The 26072-nt window shown below is 40.0% G+C and overlaps 1 protein-coding gene across 4 annotated transcripts in view; it reads left to right on the top strand.

Moving 5' to 3' along the window:
* Positions 1 to 1120: 1120 nt before the first annotated feature.
* Positions 1121 to 26072, top strand: part of AHCYL1 (adenosylhomocysteinase like 1) — a gene marked incomplete at its 3' end in the record, with an annotated part of 33634 nt that continues 8682 nt past the window's right edge. For 3 of the 4 annotated variants that reach the window (XM_080915477.1, XM_080915478.1, XM_080915476.1), the window contains exons 1-5: positions 1121 to 1445; positions 20713 to 20824; positions 23723 to 23866; positions 24666 to 24766; positions 25245 to 25347. In XM_080915477.1, coding sequence (XP_080771603.1) covers positions 1326 to 1445; positions 20713 to 20824; positions 23723 to 23866; positions 24666 to 24766; positions 25245 to 25347 — 580 coding nt within the window. In that variant the 5' untranslated portion in view covers positions 1121 to 1325. Of the gene's footprint in view, positions 1446 to 20712; positions 20825 to 23722; positions 23867 to 24665; positions 24767 to 25244; positions 25348 to 26072 lie in introns of those variants that run through there. The other variant, XM_080915479.1, reaches the window with a different exon arrangement.

The raw sequence follows: 26072 nt of genomic DNA, 5'->3' as shown, positions 1-26072 counted from the left end.
ACTAAGTCCCCTCAGTAATTCACAGAAATCCTGGGGACAACATTGTACTTTCCACAGGACGTAGGAATTGGAGCCAATGTCATCTGAGTGACTTTCAAAGGCTAAGATGCCTCAGTTGACCCCAGCTTACAAACAAGCTTTCCTTCTCAAATGAATGAGTTCTTGGAAAACATAAATATGCCACATATACCTCTACCATCCCAGGGCTTTTATACGGGGACTTGGACGCAGTAAATATAGAAACGGTGCTAGTCCAAACTGAACGCCCTACGCTTGCAACATTCACTGTGAGTGGAGCTGGCAGGGAGAGACTACTGCCTAGAGAGAGCATGGAGCAGGAGAACAAATTTGGCCGGGACTTTTTCTCAATCTGCCCTGTTCTCTGCCCTCTAACCCACCCATCAACCTTATCTTAATGACCTCTTCACAACAGCACTGAAGCCTGAAGGTCTTGTAAACAGAAAAGGCCCAGGAGGACATGGTGATGGAGGTCATAAAGGGTTGTGTAGAAACCAGACTGCTCTCAGCTTGTTCTGCCCCCTGTGAAGTCAAAAAGCAAACACTGTCCCCTGGAAATGGGCTTCTGGTCCAAAGGGCCAAGGGTGCGTGTGGGCCGCCAGGGAGTAGTGAATAGGTCTCCAACACTGAATTTTCCCAGGGAGGGCCGTGAAATGTGTCCGGTAGGACTCTGGCTTATGCTCCCAAACATCGCTTTTGATACGCAATCTTCCCGATCCCCGACGCCCTGCCACCTCCCCATTCCGAGGTCTTCTGGAGAATTGGTGGTCCCAAGACCCTTAGTCTTGTGGCATCGTTATAGGAACCAAACACGGCTCAATAGGGCTGATGGCACCACCTGGCGGCAGACAAGGTATAACTACCCACCCTGGGAAGCTGATGACCCGAGAGCAGAAAAGGCGGGGCGGTTCCTGCGGCCCGGCCCAGCTTGGTGACGTCAGCAGAGTGCGCCATTTCTCCCCACCTCTTTTCCCACCCTCTTTGGAGCTGCCAGTACTTGACGTGGCGTCTCCACCCTCTACCCTTACTTTGCGTGCGTGCTTGCGTGTGGCGGAGGTGGCTGCGCGGGCAGGTCGGAGCGTGCTGTTGCTTCTAGTTCTTTGGCCGCCGTCGCTGTCCGGCAGTCTTTGGTTGAGGAGCCGACAAGGCGCGTGGGTCACAGCCCTTCGGAAGCCCAAGCAGCTCGGCGCGGGGCCTGGCGGGAAGGCGGGAGAGCGCGTGGCCGAGGGTGCCGCGCGGAAGGGCGGGCGCCCGTGAGGGAAAGAGGCGGGGGCGGCGGGTTAGCCGCGGGCCGGGCCGGCCGGGGGATGTCGATGCCTGACGCGATGCCTCTGCCCGGTGTCGGGGAGGAGCTGAAACAGGCCAAGGAGATCGAGGACGCCGAGAAGTACTCCTTCATGGCCACAGTCACCAAGGCTCCCAAGAAGGTGCGGGGCTCTGGGTGGCGGTGAGGGCCCTCGCGGAAGGGGCGCGAGCAAGCCCCGGGCCCGGACTCGGGTAGTTCAGGGCTTCAGGCTAGGGTTTGGGGTGCTCAGGACCACTGACACGATGTAGGGGGTGGCCGGTGAGCTGCGATGGGCCTATCTGGAGCCAAAGAGGCCGCTCTGACCTCGCTTTTCTTTGTCCCCGGCCGGATTCCTCCTGGATCTTTCTGAAGCCCGACAGGGCCAGGCCTTAAATTCGCGACTGACTTTTCCTGGATGAAGGGCCTTGAAGACGAGATTGGGAGGGGGTGAACGATTCAGCTGACCCCTGTGACCTGTCCAGGGGATGAGGGTGTGCAGGCAATTTCCCCTCAGGTGAGTGGGGGAAATCAGGCAGCGCTTTTCCAAGGCATCACTTGAGGAGAATTGGCCGTTTGACCAACAACTGCGTGATAGCTTAGAGGCAAGAGGAAAGAACTGTATGAACTGGTTTATGCAGCTGAAGGCTCTAAAAGCAACAAGAGATTGAAAGGCAAACATATTTACCTTTCAGTCTTCCACTTGCTAGGAAGTATGGGAGAAAGGAAAATTAAGAGGTTGGTGACAGTAGACACTGTCATGGATGCAGGTTGATCCCAGTCATGTGAAGAGATCACTTAGACATCCCTCCAGAAAGAAGCCTGGGTGGGTTGGAGAGGTGGGTGGTAAGAAATGATTGCTCATTCTTTACTGCACTTACTGGAGCAGAACAGGTTCAGCCTATTGTGCTGAGAATTGAGCTCAAAGGACATCCATGCATTGCCCTTAGAAAAGGTGGTCTATGGAGGACTGAATCTAACTAGCTCTCTCAGTGGTGGGACTGGGAAACTGGTCAAACATTCTCTTGACCTTCCTCTAACCTGGTGCCAAAGAACCTTAGCAGAGAAGTGACTTTTCTAAATATTTCCCTCTTGTATAAAGTCATTTCAAAACTAATCCTCCTTATGGTATTTGTGGGGTTCAAGGATGGTATAAATTCAGAGCAAGGTTTACAGAGACAGTTAATCCCAGCGTCCCCACACCTGAACTAGTTAAGCTGCTCTCAGTGACTGAGAAGGCTTTATTTATTTTCCTCCAGGACACTAATTGACTGGTCTCGGGGGAAAAAAGAAGGCATCACTGTGTGCTTTATCTCTGTTTCCTCACAAAATTGAGATTGTTACTAATTACATCTTTAAAAGGTTTATAGACGGTCCCATAATCCTAAGGGATCCAGTTGACCTCATTTTTATTGCTCTCATTCCCCTAACTGCTTTGTTGAAGAAATGACCTTTTGCAGTCTGCACTATTTGAATACAAAGTTAGAGTTCTTACAAGCAAAATGCTTACGTGCAGTACCTCAGATGAGTTAAGGGAAAGAATTGGAAACCCTGATAGCTAATCCCTGACTCATCTCTTACCATAAGCCCACCTTCTTTGTCTAGGTACTCCAGAGAGCATTGGTCATTTTTATTGTGTCTTTTTTTTTTTTTTCCTTTCAATGTAACTATATTCTTGCAAGTCAATATTGATAAGCCAAAATCTGTTTTATACATGTAAACTCCTAGGGGCAAGGACTCTTTGTTTACCATTGTATCTATGGAGCCTAGCTCTGTACCTTGCATATAGTATTCAGTTGTTAATTGCCAATCTGGCTAACCAGTAACTGAGATGCTGAATGCCAACAGCAGTAAATATCCCTTTTCTGTTCCTCTTTCAGAGAGGAATATCACAAATGAGTATTATTGTGAAGCCAAGTGCTAATGACTTTAGAGACCTATATTCCATTAGCTAAAATAAGCAAGTCTCTGCCAGGAGTGTGGGAAGACCCTGTTGTAAATTTCCATTTGCTAGTATATGTGTCCTCATATTATTAATCTTGTTCTTTGAGCTTTATTGTGTGGTATGTACATTGTACTTATATTAAAATGCATTATGATGACTAATTACCTTCCCTTAATGATGGTGATAAGAGTCATTTATTTAATTAATGGACCAATTAAGGACTAGTCAAGGACATGTAAATTCTGAGTAATCTGGTTTAGGTTTTTTATTCCCTCTCAGAATTCCAGCTTCTAGACATTATGACTTTGATCACTTTGAACCTCTTCCATGTGATAATGTGATAAAATATGGAAAAGGTGAGGGTGCAGGAGAACTTGGCATGGTACTGAATAGTGTGAGAAAAAGGTCTCTTTAAAATGATGTAGCTTTTCATCCAGAAGGATCCCAGCTTGACTCTAAACCAGGTAATTTTTTGATCATTCCCATTCCTGAGGCCCCTCTGGAATTGAGTACATTCTTGGGGCCATAGGTGACTTTAATGCTTCTCAATCAGTCAGATTCTAGTATGCTTTTGTTGCCAGTTTTAATTACTGTTTGCTTTGTTTGAGGTACAGCATATGCCCATCAAGCAAAATTATGTCATATTCTCCAACTATAATGATACCCAGTTTGTATTCTTGGATGCTTACTCCAGTGCTGTGGATATTACAGGGCTTGTTGGTTTGTTTCAAGACTTGAATATTTGGCAGTCAAGAAGCCAACTACTATTAATTGTAATTCACTTAAGTGAATAACTCATGTGCCTCAGTTTCTGCATTTGCCTAATAAATATCTTTTGTTTGGAATGGGTGACACTACAGACATTTGGAAGTTAAGATAACAGTAATTTTTTAAGTATATTTTACTCCTTAAAATTTTAATACATTAATTTATGGAAGGGTCGGGATGATTTACACGAGTCTCTTCTCTCCTTCTACCTTGTGGGTTTAGGGGCTCAAACTCAGGTTATCAGGTTTGTAGCAAATGTCTTTACCTGTTGAGCATTTCGCTGGCCCTGTCCCTTCTTTTCAGTGAACATTTGTTGTGGTTTGTAGGAGGCATAAATGCCATATACTGGGAAGATAAAACTTAAGAAATAATCCCAGAGCTCCCAGAGACTAAACCACCTGCCAAAGAGTACACATGGAGGGACCCATGGCTCCAGCTGCATATGTAGCAGAGGATGGCCTTATCGGGCATCAACAAGAGGAAGGCTTAATGCCCCAGTGTAGGGGAATGCCAGGGCAGGGAGGTGGGAGGGAGTGAATGGGTGGGTGGGTGGATGTGTATGAGAGCACTCTCATAGAGGCGGGGGAGGGGGGGAATGGGATAGTAGAATTCTAGATGGGAAAGGGTTTTACTTACTTTTGAAATATAAGTAAAGAAAATATCCAATTTTAAAAACAAACAAAAAAACCTTAAGAAATAATGGGAAAGTATAGTTAACCTTGAAAGCTAAGATAATTAGTGATACAGATTATCATAAGCAACTCCATAAAACATCCTAACATCTAGAAGAACATGAAAAGAATCATAGTCTTGTCCCATAGTAGACATGAGAAATAATGGAAGACATTTTTTTTTTCTGACCCAGAATTAAAAAGGCAGTTTTCATGGTACCACATTGATTGCTGTGGTATAACTTACATGATAAAGCTTATTCACAACTTCTAAGTGGTTTCAGGTAGTATAGTAACCAGAAGAAGTATACAGTGTGCCAACACTGAAGAAGAACCCTGCTTAATGTTGGCAGTTATTCAGAACAAATCTGCTACATTACTGTAGTACAGACAGTAACTGTCTTTGGATCTTCAGAAATTGACATGTGTCAGATTATTGGTTTTCCATAAATAATTCCCAATCCCTAATTTATTGATGAAATCTACTTTGATGGACATGTTCTGACATCTGAGGAGGAAGGACACAGGATTCTGCTGAGTGGCATATTAACATTTAGCCTAGGTTCTATGTAGTCCTTTTACTGTTTAGTTGCATTTAATCAGATTATTAATGTTATCTTGAAGATGTAGAAGTTTATTTTGAATTTTTAAAATGTAAACCCTCATCTATGTTTCTAAGCCTAGAAGAGGTGTCTACATACAGAGTATGTGTAGAGGGCAGAGAATTAGAACTAGTCTCACTTCAGCCTGTCTGAGGAAATGCCTTTGGTAGTTGCTGCATTAGAGACTATGCAAAATGGTTCTTAATCTTTTGAGCCTTAATCTTTGAAGAATTTCATGAAACCATTGTTTCTGTCCTTATGAAAATTCAGAGGAACACAAAAATACATATTTACTTCTGGAGGGTTTAATAGGGCTGCCTGAAACTCATTCATAGATCCTGACTTTAAAACCTTGCTTTAAGCCTTCTAAGCATAGTATCTTTATAGATCTAGAGTCCGTTTTTGTTGTTGTTGTTTGTTTGTTTTTTAATGTTTCTAGCTTGTACTTTGTCTTTAGGGTTTGGAATAAAGCTGGGGCTGTTGGTATTGTTACCCTCCTCTTTGGGACTCATTAGTGTCTTGAGAGTATAACTCAGAAATTTTATACACAGAAACCATATTTTCAGCAACTGTGGGTAAGTACTATCTCAGCTCTACTTCTCTTAATAGGAAACTATACTTTTAAAATTATTCTTAATACTGAGCTGATACAATTGAATCTTACCATTTGATTTCTCTAGATAGAACTTATTGAAATTGAGGCCCATGTTTCACACATACATAGTCTGACACACAGTACTGCTGATGAATGTTTATTGGATCAAATACTGTGATGAATTGTCTCCAGGAGAAACTAAGTTGGACTCATGTAGTGACTGACTTGCCAGAGCTGTTTTTACAAATTGATACCTCCCTATGGATGGATAAGGCAGACTAGGGACCACAGGAGAGAACGTGATGAGAGTCTCCACTCATTTAGTAGATGTTTTCTAATGCAGGCACTGGAAGGTACAGGAGAAAAAGGAATACACACTACATGGCCTCCTCATTTATTAGCTTAGTAGCATGGAAACAAAGCAGTTAGTTGGGTTAGAGCTATCCTTACATGTAATAAGGGATCCAATTTGAAATTCTCACCATTGGAGCAAACATTTTAAGCACTGGGGTCCCTCTGCTCAGAGTTAAAACTGGTATCTTGGATTTAAGAAACTTTGTCCCCAGGGAGTTAGTTGCAAGTTTGAGCGAAAAAAATGAAAAGTTGAATAGCTAGATTTGGGGTGTATGGTAGGGCTCTGACAATATCAACAGCCTTGCTAGCAATGCTGAGCAAATGTTCCTGCTTTCATACTGTATAATGCTGGGTGTCCATCCAGCTGACCCAAAAGGTGAACTTGACACCCGTCTGATGTGCACTTAGCTTTGAAACACACCTTTAGAATTACAGTCTTCTGGATATGGGCCAGTGCTGTCCGAACCATGAACTTCTGGTTCTAGTTGGCATTACATTTTGTGGTGTTTACGTAAAATGTGTGACTTTGGCAAGATTTGGGGGAAAGGGAGACTTTGAAAATTTCCTGATTTGAAAAGTGAAATAAGTGCTTTATAGAGATGGCAGATACATGCAGTTACTCTGGTAACAGAGTCAGTTTCCTGTTCGTGTCCAGGTGGTTCCAGCTTCTCATTCAGTACTTGAGTTTTTTGTGCCAGCGTCAGCACCAAACTTCTTAGCAAGCAAGACAGGAAGATTCCCAGTGTTGGCTTATTATGAAGAGAGTGACCCAGCTGGCTTGCTGTGCTGGACTTGATGAATTGTGAATCTTAATTACACTGATCAATACAGTGACCTTGGTAACAGCCTTGTAGCTGCTGTAGAATCTGTTTGCTTCAGGGTTGTAACAGAAAGAGACTAAGTTGATTGGGGACATCGTGTTCTCACTGTAATAAGCTGTGAGTCCAAGGAAAAACAAATCCTGGAGGGGCTGACCTCACTACACCCCTTCTCCAGTATTTCCCAGGAGCAAACATTACTCTGGAGGTGGTTTCTGTTCTTATTTGCCAGTTGGGAGTAAATCAAGGTTGACAAAGACTTACTTGGTTCTTGGTGTAAGTGGGGTAAAGGATGCTTCCAGGTTCTAAAGGGTACAGGGAAAACACTTGTATTGAGAAGTCCCCTGTCTGCTGGTTTGTAATTGAGAATGGGTGATTGATGAAAGTAATCTTAGCCCTGGCGTTCGGGAATTAGAACCTTTCCTATTTGGGGAATATGGGATTCATAATTATGCACATTCTTTTCTGATTCCATAGAGAGGGGATTAGCTGAAAGTTGGCATGTTTGGAATGAGAGCATAGTGCCAGTTTTTGCTAAGGTTGAACTAAACCATGTTTAAAAATAAATAAACAAAAAAACATTCTATTTTGTTTAGATAGACTCATGTTCCCTTAACCCTTTTATGGATCTATCAAATGCATGGTCTGTACTATCAAATTTAGCTAGTATTAAAAGTAGCCTCTCCACTTCCTTTCCCTTGTTTTATTTTGGAGCAAAGCATAGTTAACTCATTTATTTCCTGCATTTTTTGAGGTGCTTTGTCAAGAGCCTGGCAAACTTAGTATAATTGTTTGCTTTTTCAGGTCCTCCTTAGATTGCTTGTCAAATCAGTACCTTTCATGAGGTTGGAGTGTGAAAGATACCTGTCACAAAGGGAGTTTTTTCAGAGTATTTATTATTTGGGCTCTAAATTAGACATACTTATTCACAGTAGGAGAGGACCTGAAGGTAGGGTAAGAATGGGTTGGCATTTTGAATGAACAAGCTGCCAAAATTATTTTGAAATTAGATGTTGGGGTAGGAGTACAACCACTACCTATGCAAGTGACCCATCTCCCAAGGAAGAGGTTTTTGCACCCCATGTGCGAGATCAGAAAAATAACCTACTACCACTTCCCTCACATTCAGAGTAAGTCTGGGGCAGAGGCCAAGCTCGAGTATTCCTGTTATAGGACCTGTGCTAGACACAGCCACAGATCCATAGAGCTTAGTTCCCACAGCATTATTTAGGGCATTTAAATTCACTACAGACTTCCTTACCCTTTAGAGCACTCTTAGAGCAGCTATGTACATATCCAGAGAGAGAGGAAGAAAAAAAAAAAAAAAACAGCAAATAAAATAATCTAAATAGAAGGGAAATTTGTTAACTTGAAGCCTGTACTTGGACCGAGGCTGCCTAAGCACCTGGAATGATTGCTTATCTAGAATTAAGGATGTGTTAGGGTCAAAGAAAGCCCTGAGCTGTGTTCTTTGAACTTTATCTCCTAAACAGTCTTTATCAAAACAGGAAGGCATTTATGAAAGGGTACAGGAGAGTATCTAAAGAAAAACATAGGGAACACCAGGCCTCTCTACTAAGCCAGTACTATTTCTTGAGTCTAGATTATTTTTGAAATGCTAAGTATAATTCTTACACATTCTAGTTTCTGGATGGTCAAGTCAAAATATGAGAGTTTAAACTTGTTAGTTTATATTATAAACTCTTAGACTGAAAATAATAGTATTTTAAAGATTTCAAGAAACATTTGAAAAATTTGGTGAAATTCTGACTTCAGAAGAAAAGCCAGATGGTATAGTTAATTATTGAAGAGTTATGGATTTAATTAAAGAATAGATCAGAAGCATGTGCTAGGGAGGAAAGATATAAGCCGATATTACCAGCTAAAGCCAGTGTTAATATGGCACTGGTGTTTGCTGTGAAAGAATGGCCAGGCCTCCCTCAGGTTAAGTGCTGCAGGAGCAAGGATGAAACTCCTTTGGGGTACTGAAAAAGAACTCAGTAGGTGGACATATCCAGTTGAGACTGGATCTTAGCTAAGCTGACCTTAGGATCACCACAGCCCAAATGTTCCTTTACTTGAAGGAAGTTCTTAGAGGATTATTATTTAAGGTTTTGAGAACTTTCCATGCCCATTACTGAAAGACTGCCAAATAAGGGGTATTATAAGAGTGTCCCAAGCTAACTGTGTGTGTGTGTGTGTGTGTGTGTGTGTGTGTGTGTAGACTTGGGTCCCATTAACAGAACCTCATCCCTCCCCAGAGAAGTCTGGTTCCAGTTCTGCTTTCTTGTGGGAAAACAGGAAGCCTGCTATTAACATAAGGATATTTCATGGTTTGCTTAGTGATGCATTAAAACTAAGGGGATGTAATCATATACCAGTTATCTTTACTTACTGGCTGGAGTGGTGGGTGGCTCAGCAGTTTTGAGCATTCATTCTCTGCTTTTCCAGAGGACTGGAGTCTCATTCCCAGTGCCTAAGTCAGGCAGCTCACAACTGCCAGTAACTCCAGCTTCAAAGGATTCAAGGCCCACATCTGTTCATACACAGAAAAATAAAAATAAATATTTTTAAATGACCAAAGGAACTTTAAACCTCACTTCCTGGGGCTTTTAAAATCTATTTTACAGTTCTATCCAACCTGTAACCTGATACTCCAGTTTTTATTTTTCTTCATTAATTTTTTCAGCTTTCTAAAGATATAATGGGCAAAATTAAATGTACTCAAAGGGTACAGTGCTATACTGTGATATTTGCACACACTGTCAAAAGATGACTGATCAAGCCAGTTAACATAACTATTTCCTCCCTGTTTTTGTGAAAAGTTGAGCACGCTGCTAGCCATACTGTTGCTGAAAGTGCATCCCAGCTGCTCTCCAGAAAGCTCTCAACCTGTGGGTCCAACAACCTTTTTTATGGGGGTGGCCCAAGACCATCTTACATATCAGGTATTTACATTAAGTTTCGTAACAGTAGCAAAATTACAGTTATGGCATAGCAACGAAAATATTTTTTTGGTTGGGGGTCACCACAACATGAAGGAATTTATTAAAGTGTTGCAGCATTGGGGAGGTTGAGGATAGACCTAATAGGTGTATTCATTTTAGTACATCCGAATTGTGCATCCTGTGTTCAACCCTGGGATCTTTCCCCCTTTCAGTTTGGCTTTTTAGATTCTACATAAGAGATTATTTAGATAAGTACTTAACATGCCTAACATAGTAATGAAACCAAGATTTATTAATCACATATCACGTTACTTAAAAGTAGATGATTTCAACAAAAGTAATAGCTTTATAGCCTTTTAATATGGTTCTGTAGCCTTGTGATATTAGGAAGTAAGAATTTATTGGTGACAACTGTTTTTATTTTAACCTTAGCCAAATTAAATATATTTTTTAAAGATTTATTTATTCATATACTTTACATTTAAACGTGCTTTCTCTCCGTGCACACCTGAAGTGGGAATCTGATCCCATTACAGATAGTTGTGAGCCATCATATATATGGTTTCTGGGAATTAAACTTGGGATCTCTTTGAGATAGGGTCTCCATTATGTAACTCTGGCTGAAACTTAATTTGTAGTCCAGACTGTCCTGTGACTCAAAAAGATCTGTCTGCTTCTGCCTTCCCAGTGATAAAGGTCTGTGCCAGCATGTCTGACAGTATAACTTTATATTGTGAAGATTTAACTATGCTGGGTCTTTCCAACATATTCTATGATTGAAAGTGACTTGCACAGGGTGCTTTTTTGAGTGTTTTACTACAGAATCTTTACAATTTCAGGGACTGCTCTCTGTGCTAAATGTTAGCATTTAAGAGAAAGGTTCCTTCACCATTTAGCACTACATTTTTTTAAAAACTGCATTTAAAATATACAACTACATATTTTAAAGTATGGTACCTCCTGAAAATATTTACTGAGTTTCTCAGGTAAACCCTCTTCCCATACACATACAAATCAGTAGTCAATTTTAACCACACTAAATTGGGGTCTTCCCTATACTAATACTGATAGTTGAGATATAAATAGGAAGTGTTGGGTTGCCCATACATTGTCTACACTGTAACAAGGAAGCAAGAATCAGAGCAGAGCTTTTTGCCTGTGGGGTTTGAATTTAAATCCTGCTGTTCTGCACTGTAGCATCTTAACCTCAGGGCATTAGCAGCATAAAACATCTTCCTTCTTCCCTCCTTCTTTCCTTCCCTCCTTCCTTCCTTCCTTTTTCCTTTTCCTTGTCTTTCACATATTGTAAAATATATGTTCTGAAAGAACTGTTTGCTTTCCTCAGAGCTCACAATTATTCTCAGAGCTGGAATTATTCTCAGCCTTTCTGCAACCACTGCCTTGAGTAGACTAGTCCTTGAAACAGCTGGGGACTGCTTTCCCCACCTAGTTCTAAAAGAAGAAATGCTACTGAGCTTGTGGCTTGTTTGGGGTTTTTGTTTTTAGTTTTTGCTCTTTTACATTTCAATGTCAAGTCACCTTAAGCAAATCATGTAATCCCAACTGCTACTCATCCTGTTTTTGTATCTGTGAGCATGCAGCCCTTAGATAATGCTAGTTGTTGAAAATAACAAATTATTTTGTAAACCATCAGCTTTAATTTAAGACAGACAATGTAAGTAAGAAAGTCAAGAAAATCTGGGTATTTAGAATCTTATTAGTTTTTATTTCTTTGTATGTATGTGGGTGGGTATGCTTGTCAGAGGACAGCTTGCAGGAGTTGGTTCTCTACCATATTTGTCATAGGATTGAACTCTGTTCTGTCACACTTGGTAGCTTTCACCATATCCCACTGAGCCCTATCACCACCCTGATATTAATGATTTTATTGTTTAACATACTAGTACATGTTACTTTTAAACTTATTTTCTCATCAGCCTTAAGTAAAAATTCTATTTTAGTACTCCCTGTGTTATGAGGCTTGTGCTTTGTATATCAGGAGTTTTTTTTTTTTTTTTTAATTAAAAATTGTTTAGATTACTGATATCCCAGCAGTGTTACTTACTGAGAAAATAGCTCTTTTTAAACAAAATTTAATGTTTATTTTGGTTCGCTCTGCAGTATTAGCTCTGCACATACCACTGCTTAGAAAACAACAGAAGACAGGGCAGGACTCAGGAAAACCCAAACATACATATGCTAGTCAGGATGGTGAATGTGTGGCATATTGCACATTGTTCATCCTGGAGTGATAGGTAACTTTTGTTTTAAAACAACTCCAGAGAAGCCACAACTGGTGGTCTTTTTTTGGCTTTCTTGCTTCTTACAAGCCACATAAAGTAGTAGTTTTTTATGTAAACTTGAAGTATGGGAACTAAAATCAGCTGAAGCTGATAGGTAGGGGTTTCACTTTATCATTTCAAATTGAAAACATGTAACCCAGCTATAGGATACATTGTGACAGGTCCCATTGGCTCCTTTAGAAATAATTGCAGTTGCTACATAGTTATTAGTTAACGTGAGCTTCTGGAAGTTAGATTTGTTTTGTTCATGTTTTGACAGCTTGAGCCTATAAGCTCATGGGAAGCAACTAATGAATGACAACTTTAAAAAAAAAAAAGTGATGTAGGTCCTGTCTTGTCAACCCAGAGCTCAAAACACCAGTTCTCATCGGCTTGACACTTGACAGCCACATATCTGTAGCTGCTTATAGTTCTGCCATGTAAACACTAGTTGGCAGATTATTTCTTCATCTCCAGTTAGACAAAGTCTAGCCTTCCCAAATGCTGAGCTGACTCACAGCATGATTCACTCACTCACTGAACAAATGCATGAATTTAAAATGTAATTGGTTTTTAAACCTACATAAGCTATACTTCAGACCAAAGAAGAAGAATTTGCTTTTAAATATTACCTTACTCTTTTAGGTTAAGTTACTACTCAGTGGTGCCAGAGAACCAAATGGGCATCTTTTTAGGTCTATTCACTATTTGTTTGCTTCCTGTTAAATTTTCCTCTGGTAGTCATTGTGTGAAGTGTACTGGTAGGAGATAGGCCTGTTTGTAAGCAATTGACAAGTCTTTCTCTTTAAAGAGAGAGAGAGGGAGAGGGAAAGGGAGGGAGGGAGCATCTCCACCTGGTTTGCAGTAGAATGTGCCAGTTTTACTTAAAGGTGCCATTGTCATAGAGAGAAAGGTGAATATAGTAAACTAGCTTGGTCTTTCCCAGGTTAGCCTGGAACTGGTGATCCTTCTGCCTCAGCTGGGAACACAGCTATGTGCTGCCCTGTCTTATAACCTGATTTTTAATACAGGCTCTATGAATCTAAACAACTGACTTTCAAAGAGGGACAGAATGTACAGTATATTTTAGCTTGATACTTTTTGATAAAGTAAGAGAAGGAAAATGAGAATGTATACATGTATTTGCTGGAAGAAAGCCAACTCGAAAACATACAGAAGCAACTGAAAATAGAGTGGAGGAAAGTGAGACTCTGGATACAAGTATAAAGCTTGGATTATGTCTATTTTATAAGTCAGGGTAGCATTTAATAGATGAAGGAAAAAATGAAATGTTAGAAATCTAAGCTAGCGTATCAGATTGGTTGTGCAGGCTTCCAGTAAACAGTACTTGGACCTTATATCCTTCCTGAACTGTTTAAGGATAATAAGAACTTGAAGGAAATCTCCTTGCCTTTGTGTTTATAGAGTGGAGGTGACCGAATTATTTATTTACTGTCTCGTGTGCCAGTGAGCCTCCCCTGCCCCTAACGCATAAAGGTGAAAGGACACAAACAGTAAGGAAAACGAGCTCTCAAACGTGTTCTGATGCCTCCTGTGCTCTGCAGCATGTGCATTTCCTGCCTCATTCACAATAGTAAAAGTAAATGTTTTTACATGTGCAAAGTTATTATTCTTTTGGGTTTGTTTTTGGAGTTTTATGTTTGTTTCTTTGGGGTTTTTTTGGTTTTTGGGGACGTTGGGGTTTTGTTTTTTGGGTTGGTTGTTTTGGAGTTTGTTTTGTTTTGTTTTGTTTTTTGTTTGTCTTTGTTTTTGAGACAAGGTCTTACTATATAGATCTGGCTCTTCTGGAACTCACTATGTTGACCAGGCTGGTCCCCAAACCCACAGAGATTTATCTGCCTCTGCCTCCCAAGTGCAAAGGATTAAAGACATGCACCTCTACACTCAGCTTAGTCTTAATTTTATAATGCCATTGAGATTCAGTCGGAGAGTATTTTAATTCTTTTATTCTTGGATGAACTCCAAAGAATTTATTAGAATTTTCATGTTTGTACTCTTTTTTGCCTCTATTATATGAAGCTGTATGTGCACATATATGAGTGAGTATATGTATATGCCACATGAAGATTTAAAGATTCATTCTTAATCAAGCATATACACTTATTTATTATACTGGTTTTTTTTTTTTTTTAATATTTTTTCCCCTGTTAAGAATATAAGTCTGGGGAAATAAAAGCTCCAGCAGTGGTGCCAGGAGAGGAAGTCTTTCCTAACAGCTTGTAAAGTAATGGATATGTTCTGTGGAACAGGAGTCTCTCCTCATTTTCTCTTAAAATCTAGAGGTGCCAGTGACTATGTAAGGAGAGGGTGAGCTAGCATGATATGAGGGTGAGGCTAAGTAGACGTGGAAGTTGATCTGAATGTGTTTTACATTATGGTGTTAATTGTGTTTTTTTAGAAGATTAGGAAGACCACCTCTGTACTACTTGAACACCTCCTTCGAAAAACACAGAATAAAAAGCCACTAACTTGCTATTTTTACCTTTAGTTGGCAAATGTTTAGTTGACTGCAGCTCTTAGGGAGACAGTAGAGTCAGTGAAGAGTTGTCTCTTGAGGAAAAGGAGTAGTGACTGATGGTAAAACCACTTGTGCTTTGAGAAGTTTTCAAGGGTTGTCTCTCATGGTTTCAGTGTCTCAGCTATATGGGCCTGATAGTACCTCACTCTTCACACTAACCTACCTTGACACAGTATCACGTTGAGTCTCATTTTGAAAGGCATAGTGTTATTGGTGACATACAAAAGGGTACAGTGGAGGAAGGATATGTATGTTGTGATTAGTCAGCTGCCCACCCACTCCCTCCTGGAAACTCAGGTCCCATCTGGTGAGACTGAGAACTTAAGAAATTTGAGACAGAAGAAGACAGGGAACAGCCAAAACCTGCTAGGTCACAGAAAATGTTTCTGTACCAGAAATGAAAGAGGCTGAAGGTGCCTAGTTTGGCTTTGTAGCTCAAAAATGATCCATTTTCAGTTAGTATTCTCTGATGTATGTGTTTGAGAGCAAGTTATTGGAAAGAAAAGGAATCTCCCCTTTTTTATTTTATATATATATAAAATATATTTTTATAAAATATATAATATATATTAAATTTTTATAAAAATATATAATATATATAAAATACACACATATATATAATATAATATAGGTTTGTTTGTTTGTTTTTTTCCATGCACACCAGAAAAGGGAATCAGATTCCATTACAGATAGTTGAGAATCACCATATGGGTGATAGGAATTGAACTCGGGACCTCCGGAAGAGTACCCAGTGCTCTTAACCATTGCTCCATCTCTCTAACCTTCCTTCAGGAAACTATTTTTATCTAATTGAAATGAAAGACTTGGGTATTTCTTGTTTCACAGTATTGTTTAGTGTTTATTGTTGTTTTGGAGACATTTAAAATGGGAGTCACAAAGAAAAGATGCTACATTGGGGGGGGGGGGCTGGCTGTTTCAACATCTTTTCTATCCTCTGAGAAGGTAGAGGGGCTTGGAAGAGAGTCTTAAAAGGAATAATTAGCTGAAAAATATATGGAGAAGGGATTAGAAAAGATGTAGGAGCCTTAGTGTTTTAATATACATCTTAGTAATTGTCCTTGTTAAGTTTTCTAGTTTTGGATAGTCTTTTTGGCTCAGTGCTGTTACCTAAGGAATATGCTACCCATAATTTCTAAACAGCAAAATTCTGTGCACAATATGCCAGAGAAGGCAGTGGGACAGAATATATATGTTTTTCAATGCCTCAGAAAAACGAGAAGAGGAATACTGGGCCCTCCGATAAGATCAGTAGTTAGAAAGACTGTTCCTTCCCTTTAAGTCTAAGGTATGCTTTCTTAATGATTTGTTTACTAGTACTTGCTGTTTACCTTTGAGTCTAGTTCTTCACCCTTAGGAGAAAACCTTCCTGAGGAAATTAAAAGCTGTTAGATAGGTATGTGAAATAACAAAGTTAATAAGATGTCTGGCGTAGCCTAATTTTTGGATTAAATTAAACAATATCTGGACAAGACACAGACTCAAGTCATCATATTTCCTAAACTATTTGAAAAGCTGCTTTAAGATAGCACACTAAAATGGCCTGAAATTTACTTAGATTTTAAAGACACAACAGATAGACTTCCGTGTTTGTGTGTATTACAGTAGCCAGCATGTTCCTAGAGTAGTGGAAGTTCATGGCAAAGCCATCTGTAACTATTATTGCATGAGAGTCAGAGCACACACTCAGATGTTAGAGAACCTTATTTCTTGCATCTATCTTCTATAGGATGAAGTGGGTACTTAGTGCCAAACAAATATGTTAACTAAAAGAATGTAATGCACATTGTCTATTGTCCCAATCATTGTCCCTTAACCATGGGATCATAGTTGTGTTCTGGTAGCTTTTAGTTTTCTCTAATTGAAGAGAGAAAAGGAAAATTTGAATTAGGTATGGGAAGGAGGGAGGGCAGCTAAGCTATTTACTTCTGAATGTGTGACCATACATTTTCAGAAGTAAATTCAACTTTGGGTAGTAAAAAGTATTAAGATCAACTAAACAAATAATTAAATTGTTTTCCTTTTGAAGTTTATAACTTTTTTGGGTTATCTGTGTTCTCTTTGTCTTAGTAAGTACTATAATCTTATAGATCATTCTGTCACTACAGCCATCGTAATGAAGCCAAATTATTACGTCAAGCTTTTCCTAATGAGCCTCAGTGTTACAGAGAAGTCAGTCCAAGCATCATAAGTTGTACTTTAAATAGCACACTGTACCGATACGTACTGTACGGGCCTAAGATGCAGCAGGTAGACATCTACTTGAATGTGCTCTTTGGAGAATGGTCAGTGTAGCCCATCCTTCCTCAGACTTGGGAATTTTGTCTATTTTTCCTTCTTTCTTCTCTATACTTACTACCTTATGCTAAAGCGCCCTAGTGAAGACCTAATGGTTGGAGGAAGTCATGACAGTAAGAAGAAATACAAACCATGCTTTTACAGTTGTCTTTGGGTTTTTTTTTTTATCCAAATTACCATATTTTTCCACTTAACTACACTGAGTTTAACCCAAACAGAAAGCTGCTATTAGATCTGGTTTCACTAGAAACTAGAAGTTTGTTTTGGCAGTGGTATCCTTATTTACAGCATAGAGGTGAACAGCATGGTGAGATTCTTCCACCAAGGGAGGAACAGATGCTAGCTGGAAAGAACCTGTAGAGTTAGACTCCTGGAAGAAACTGGCAGAGCCACCACATTCTAAAGCAGCTGCTGGGAGACTTGTTGAGGGTGGCAGAGAGGATGAGAATATCAAGCATCTGTGCGCTGCTGTACCACCTTACTGACAGCTAACTATCTACTATGCCTTTGCTTGAGTTAACACTGCCTACTTCAAATGAGAGATGGGGTGTTAGGAGCACTGCACATAGTAGTAAGCTACTTGCCCTAGCCTACTATTTTTAGATGGGAAAGATTTTGTTAAGCTTTAGACCGCTGATAAGCTTTATTAATACAAGGAGAGATTATGTCTATTAATCTCAGGTTGCTGAAGAAATATTTCTAGCTTGCAATAACTGCTTCTCATGGTTTTATCTGAAAATTTGCAAGTGTTACTGAAGTTTCTTCCCCCACCTCACCACCACGTGGGTGGTATCTGGAATCATGCCCAGAACCTTTTGAAAAAAGAAAAAAAGATGAAGAGGAGAGGGAATCTAACAGCCAGGAGAGAAGGGAGCACTTCAGAACAGGCTGCCCGTGCCAGCAGCAGGGAGCCTGGTGGAGGAAGTGCTGTGTCTGGAAGCTGTTAAGGGCCACTGATGGGCTCTTTGACTGTATTTTTTTCACTGCCAGAGTAACTGCATATTAGGTTGAAACTTACTACTTTGGTCTTCTCTCCTTGGTTTACATCTTGCTGACTGAAGAAGTAGTGAACACGTAATTGGAAATCTTATTTAGAAGGATTTAGTTTTTTTTATTTTCTTTTTGAAAATCAGTTATGCGTTTGAATTTAAAGTACTTAAAATTAAAGTTTTGACACTTAAAGTCAAAAAAATATCTTGAGCTTCGTGAAGATCTTTGTTAATCATATTTTTAAATAATATATGTGGCTCAGCTTGATTTATGATTGTCACTTAGCTTTGAAACTTGACTTAATATTGTAGGAGAAAGGAGTTTTAAAGGTTCAATTATTGTGCAGATGTTTATTAAATACCTTCCTGCATGTGCGAGGCCCTGACTTGCTATGGGGTGTGTACTTCTTTATGCCTTCAGTATCTTGTTTTCAGACTTAATAAAACAGGCTCTCCCTTTCTGTGTCAGTTGCCTGAAGAAAAAACTTGCACCGTTAGATGGTAAGCCAAAATGAGTTTTAAACACCCAGATTTCTGTCTCTGGTATGCTGTTTGATTCTGTCCTCTGCATTCATTCTTAGTGGGAACCATACTAGATAGAGTTCAGAGTACCCTTGTCTGCTCCACATTGACTGTAGAGCCCTACCAGTTGTGTTTGCATTCTTCCACACTCACTGCCTATGCCAAAGCTGCAGATTGTACATGTGAATGGCTTACCTGTCTGCATGTATGTGCACAACATTAATTAGGTCAGTACCATCAAAGACCAGAGAAGGGAGTTTCGTTGTCCTAGACTGGAGTTATAGGCAGTTGTGAGCTGCTATGTAGGTACTGGGGAAGAACCCAGGTCCTCTGGAAAAGCATCCAGTGCTTTTAACCACTGAAGTCTTCTTGCTCCACTACCTGATTTACCCTTTCTAGCTTGAAAGTGTTGATGGTTGGGTCATTTGTATTGCTCAGAAAAACTTTACACCCATGATAATTTACAGTTAATAGATACTATTTGCTAACAACATAATTTAATAGTTTCTCCATAGGAATGCTTTCAGAGTTCTGAATCTGAATCCAGGGTCTCAATTTATGCTCCTCTTTTTCAGGAATGTGGGTTTTATCTCAAATTTTGTAGGAAGAGCTCGTCAGAATTTATGTAAGAGTTCAAGAGGAAAGTTTTAAGCCAGTGGTCCTCAACCTGTGCATTGAGACTCATTTGTCAAACTTCTGTCTCCAAAATTACTTACATAACAAACATAATTTTATGCTTGGGGCTCACCACAAATGAGGAACTATATTATAGGGTCAAAAAAGTAGGAAGGTTCAGAACTACTGGTTTAAGCCATATAATTCCATATTTTTACATATTTATTTTGTTTATAAATAATACTGATTGCAAACTATTTTTAATATATTAAAGACAGTAGTCAAAGTATTCTTTCTACTGTGTAGATATGGTGACACATACATATTGCCAATAGACTAATACAGAATTGTGAGTTCTGAGCTAGCCTAGGTCTTGTAAAAGACCTTGTCGGGCTGGAGAGATAATTCAGTGGTTAAGAGCACTGACTGCTCTTCCAGAGATCCTGAGTTCAAATCCCAGCAACCACATGGTGGCTCACAACCATCTGTGATGAGATCTGATGCCCTCTTCTGGTGTGTCTGAAGACAGCTACAGTGTACTTATATATAATAAATAAATCTTTAAAGAAAAAAGAAAGACCTTGTCATTAAAAAAAAAAAAAAGTATTCTAAAAATAACCAGTTGTAATTTATTCTACCTTTAAAACTTGTCATTATTTTCTTCTTTTAGATCCATCCTGATTAGTTAGAATTTAATTAATGGAGAATTTGGTGTTTATTTTAGAACTTCTCTTTCATCCATACACTCTGATATGTTACATTTTTACTGGTGCTACAAAACTCTAGGGAAACGACATTGGTTTTCTGGAGTACAGGTGACATAGCTGGGCTGTAATGTGTTTTGCCGTTGCTAGATATTGTGTTCAAAAGCAAGGCCACTGCCACATGCAGAAGAATATGCTACAAGAGCATATACTTAGAATATAAAACCAGGTAACGAGATTGTATCTGTTTTTGGATAGAATTAAGAGAAAAGATAAAGAGTTTGGTGTTAGTATATAAAAGTTATATGAAAGGGAAGGGAGAGAGGTAAATGAAATGAACATTTAGGAAAATTGGATAGTTACTAAGGTAAATGGCCTTTCAGAATTATTCCCTTCCCCCTCCAACTTAATTATTCCTGAAATAACTGGAAAGAGACAGTACTTTTAAGAGTTCAGAAAGCAGCCTCTTCCCCACCCTTCTAATGAGGGTTACTACCATATTAAGAACCACATGGTAATGCTGAATTTTAGGAAAGTTAGTGTATGGTTTTGGAAAATGAAATGTTTTCGTACAGCAAGATGGTTCCGAGGGTGAAGATGCCTCAAATGGTGAAAAGAAAGAACAGACTCTCACAATTTGCCCTTGGGCCTCTTATGTGTCTTGGTATTTGTACATACACATGATAAATAAGATCCATACAGTTTCCTTGTACTTAGTTTCAGCTTTTTACCTTTCTCTTGTAGCAAATCCAGTTTGCTGATGACATGCAAGAGTTCTCCAAATTCCCTACTAAGACTGGCCGGAGATCCTTGTCTCGCTCCATCTCACAATCCTCCACAGACAGCTACAGTTCAGGTAGGTGTGGCTTTCATGTTCCCTCTGTCCCTTACTTACTGGTACTCTTCACTAATACTTAGAATGTGAAAATCATTTCCAGCAAAACTTGTAGCTGAGGATGCCTTTGTTGAGATTTTCTTTCCCAGGCTGTTTTCTGTGCAGTTTGTGACTATTGCCTAATTAGTGGTACGGGGAAGTTCCTATATTCACATTTGCAAGGGGGAAGAATTAGTGGTATTTTTGCTTTCAGAACTGGCATTTAAAAAGAAATATACTTTTAAACATAAGTTATTTGTATAAAATATACCCTTCTGCCCATGTTTTTCTTTTTGTTGCTAAGACAGTTTGAATTATGACAATAAAATTTGTATTTTTGTCTCCTTCCATGTCTTTCCCTGTTAATTTCTAGAGTGGGAAGATGTATTGTTATGTGACTCCAGCTATTTTCCTACCCTCTTGTCTTAGCCATCTGTAGTAAGTCAAGTCTTTGTTCTAGTTGAATTGTGCCTATCTCAGCTACAGAGAAGATACTGGAATACAGCTGGAAAGGCTGTTTAGAGGCTGAGGTAACTCAGTAAAGTACTTACTCTTTAAGCATAAGAACCTAAGTTCAATCCACATAAAAAGCTGGGACAGGTGATACATTCTTTTAATGCCAGTACTGGGAAGACAAGCAGATTTCTAGATTGACTGGCTGTCCAGCTGCCTGTCCTAGCCTAATCAGTGAACTTCAGTTCCCAGTGGTGGATCCTATAGCACCTGAGATGAACTGAGGTTGACCGTTCTGACTTCTATATGCACCGACATACATTCACAAAGCTTCCGAATCATAGGAAAGGAACTGAAGAAATCACTTAGAGGCATCTAATACAACAACTCCTTCATCATTCAACAAAAGAAATAGTTAAAAGGTTAAAAGAGTTCAGATTGATATTAATGTTAATGAGGATTTATATGAGAAGCCCTTTGTTGTTTCATACCAGTATTATTTGCATAGTTTTATTAACTTCAAGGGCTGGTTGTGAGGTTTAAGGAATGTTAAAAAAAATTATCAAAGAAAACTGTATGTCTGTGACACTGATAACCCAACCAATATAGGCAGGATAGGCAAGAACAAATGTAGGTATGCAGGGTAAACGGTATATATGGTTAATAAATGGTTAGATAGATTCTGTGGGGCTGAAACATGAAAGAAACACTCCCAAATAGGATGTCTATCAAAAATGAAAAGATATCAGAAGTGACAAACTAAATTAGTGTGAAATGAGCAGAGCACTTATAGGTAAACAGAAAGGGGAATTTCATGTGGGAAGATTGAAGGAAAACAGAGATGGAGGAAGTGAAATTCTCAAAGGTCCCAATGGTCTTCTTACAGAATCCAATTAGACCATGTAAAGCCTAGAATAGAGCTGAATTGTTAGGGTGGAGAAGACAACCTTTCCTAGTGTTTGTGTTGGCTGCACTTTTGTCCTTTGGGAGGACTTATCTGTGGAAATCAATAAGAGAGTCTTAGTGCAATGGTGTTGCAGTAAATATTTAAAAAATAAAACACCTTATCTCTTTATCAGTCCCGCAGTCACACTCCGAGGGCCCACTTCTAGTACGAGCTTCAAGCACGGACTCTGTTGCCAGGTCCAAGCTGCCACCACGGTCTCACTCTGTCCACACTACTCCCTTCCCTGGTAGTTTTACTCTGCCTGTTTACTTCCTCGGTCCCGGGGTGTTTCTTTATCCCAAATCCCAACACAAACACAACTCTAAGGCCCAATAGCTTTCATACAGGTTTATATATTCAATTCTCAATTCACAAACCCTCTACACAATAAGATTACATTAAATAGACAAAGATCCAAACTGCCCTTCTATATGAGATATTAGACCTATAAAATCTTTAAATGTTCATAGCTACTTAATGCCAATAAAGCCCACCTGGATCCAATTCATCCTTCTGGACCTTCTTGGAATTCTCCATCTTGGAACTTCCCTCTCAGTCCTCCCCCGTCCTCTGACCCTCTATCATTCCACCTCTGATCTCTGACCCTCTCTCCCAATCACTGGCTCTCGCCTGTATTTTACTAATTAAAATGGGAAGGTTCAGATGAAGTCCTGAGTACTCACGCAACTAGGCAGCACTTCTTAGGGTAGTGGAATTAGCATTAAAGTACGAGCGGCTTTAGGACAATCTATACAGTGGCCCCTGGAAACATCCAGTTCCGAGAGGAAGGAGACTGGAAAAGTAGTGCATAGCTGCATATCCTATTGCACATCCATCCGAAGGGTGGATTTACATTTTATGTGAAGTTTTTATCGCAGATTTATCATCTTGACAGATTTTTCTCCCATAACTGTGAGAAAGGCCTGCTTGTTTTTTGTTCTTTTCTGTATTCCTTGAGCACAGCCTGGTATAAAATCCCTTGGGAATTGCTTTTATCTGTATTAGGGGCTGGTTCTCAGAAGCAGTACCTAGGAACTGGTTGGAAATTCCACCTTGAATATCTCCCAAGACCTGCCAAATGCCAACTTTGGCCAGGGACCTAGCAGTCTGTGCTTTAACAAGCAGATCATTCTGATAGATGTGTAACGAGTGATCTATATGATGGCATTCCTTATCACTGTTACTCCATTCTTGTAGCATCTGGTTACAGTCCAGAGATGCTAAGTAACTGTTATGGGGGATCACCATAGGTGCTACAGGATTAGGCTTCAGTGGCAGAGTATCTTTAGGCTGACACAGTGCTGAGAGATAGTTTCTTTCACAGCTGTTAGAGCCTGGAGGAGCAGAACTGACAACTGATGACGTAAAAGGGACCTGCAATTAAAAGTGTGTTGGCTTCACTTAAATAACAGTCCCATGGGGACTGCACTCAGTGGAGTTTGGGCCAATGAGGTTTTTCTTTGTTTCTTTGCTGTCTCTAGCTGCGTCCTATACAGATAGCTCTGACGATGAGGTTTCCCCCCGAGAGAAGCAGCAAACCAACTCAAAGGGCAGCAGCAATTTCTGTGTGAAGAACATCAAGCAAGCAGAGTTTGGACGCCGGGAGATTGAGATTGCAGAACAAGGTAAAGGAGGGAGTGAGTGAAGGGCCAGGAGCACCCTTTGCACTGCTTACCAAGACCTGGGCAATAAGAGTTTCTCACACTTTGGAGAAACACTTCTCTCTGAATGGAAACTGAGCCTTAGGATTCCTATGTATGTTTTCTTTTCTTTTTTTTCTGTTCCCAGTGGATGGTAATTACAGAGTGGTTTCTGTTCTCCTCATCATGACACCATACTCACAGGACTACAGTGCATAGTCAGCGAGTGTTGGGTCATAACATAGTGGTTAGTTGTGTGGAATATTTTGTAGCTGCCAATACCAGAGACCTAGGTTTCCCAGAAGCAGCTGAAGTGACAGGTTCTAACCTAAGGTTGTGGTAGCCGGGGGGTCTCAGTAAGTCCTAGACACCTTCACCTGGAATGGAGTGCAGGTGACTGACAGGCACCTGCATCTTACTCCAAGCTTGACTGGCTCGGGTAAGATAGCAGAGAAAAATAGAAACATCTTTCACTGAGGTCAAAGTCATTTCTTCTGGTCTGAATGAAGACATATGGAACTCTGTCCACTTTGGCCAGTTTTGAAACTTGAATTTATTCACTGCTCAGGCCTTTGTATATATAAAGCAGAAGCAAACCTGCCAACTGTACTTACACCATAACCTCCAGTTACTCCACTGGGAAACTTCTAGTCATTGGGGAAATACGTTTGGTATGCTCTACCCCATCTCACATGGGTCAGCAGACCTAGCCCTGCTTATTGCTGGGCAGGAGTGAATGGTGTTGGTAGTGTGGACCTAGCTCAGATCCTCTGTTCTTCCACAGACATGTCTGCTCTGATTTCACTCAGGAAACGTGCTCAGGGAGAGAAACCTTTGGCTGGTGCTAAAATAGTGGGCTGTACACACATCACGGCCCAGACAGCGGTGAGTTTGTTGGAAGAAAATAAAGGGGTTTCTGATAGAAGGGGAAGAAAAAAAATTTTTATTGAAAATGAACATGCCATCCCAGGTGGTGGTGGCAGAAGAAGCAGGTGGGTCTCAGTGAGTGGGAGGCCAGCCTGGTCTACAGAGTGTGTTCAAGTACAGCCAGGACTACACAGAGAAGCTCTGTCTTGCAAAACCAGAGACAGACAGACAGATGAATGAACATGCCTTTCCTTCCTACCTAGTTGACTTAGGAGGATGTAAAATGACTGTTATAAAAATGTTTGAAGACTTTTAGGAACATGTCTTTCAGGCATAGATAAGTAGCTGTGTGCCACACAGCTGACTGGTACCTTTGTGTACTTCTCCAGTGCAGGGTCAGCTCTGTGATGTTACAGGTACTGACCTCTTGCTGACATCTATCCCCTGCTCCTGGGTAGCTCCACTTTTTCTCACCCATCTTCCTGTACATCTATAGGTATTGATTGAGACGCTTTGTGCACTGGGGGCTCAGTGCCGCTGGTCTGCCTGCAACATCTATTCAACTCAGAATGAAGTAGCTGCAGCACTGGCTGAGGCGGGTAGGTTCCATACAACACAACAAGATTGTCATTATACCATGTGTATCTGGGGACTATAAACTTGAGCAGTCTTAAAACAACAGAGCCCGGATATTTTTACACACACACACACACACACACACACACACACACATATTTAGTGGTGGAGTATTTCCCTGCCATACAATGAAACCGTGAATTCCATCCCCATTGTCATGACAGGCGTAAAGAGAACAGGAAAAAATTCATACTAAAACCAGGGTATACTTTAAACAAACCAACAACACCTAAGGAAATATTCAATTCTGATGTTAAATGGATGAAGGAAGAATAGTAAATGTGAGCTTACTGGTATCTTCTCTGCAGTAAAAATCTTATCAGTTTTGAGAGAACACTGTAAGCAAGTGTCTTTTATATTGATGGTTAATAGATTAATTGGTATTTTACAGTACACTAAAATGTATGTGCTGTACGTTTTAATTAAAAATGGAATAATTTTTATTGTCAGAATGTTCAATAGTACATCACCTTGAAGTTGGTCTGAGGATCTTCCACCTTCTAGGATTTTCTAATGGCTGTTGATTGTAGAGGATTTAAGAAATTTTTTTTAAAAATTAACAAGGTTTTCTTTATACATTACATTTGTAAAACAAATCTTCGTTTGTACACATTTTTATAACCAAAACATTACATTTTCAGAAGTAATTTCTCTCATATCACTGAAAAGTGACATGATTCATTCGTAT

This window comes from Micromys minutus (genome assembly GCF_963924665.1).
Source record: "Micromys minutus genome assembly, chromosome: 4".
Classification (NCBI taxonomy): domain Eukaryota; kingdom Metazoa; phylum Chordata; class Mammalia; order Rodentia; family Muridae; genus Micromys; species Micromys minutus.
The sequence above is the reverse complement of the archived record's forward strand: the minus strand, read 5'-3'. Positions and strand labels throughout refer to the sequence as shown.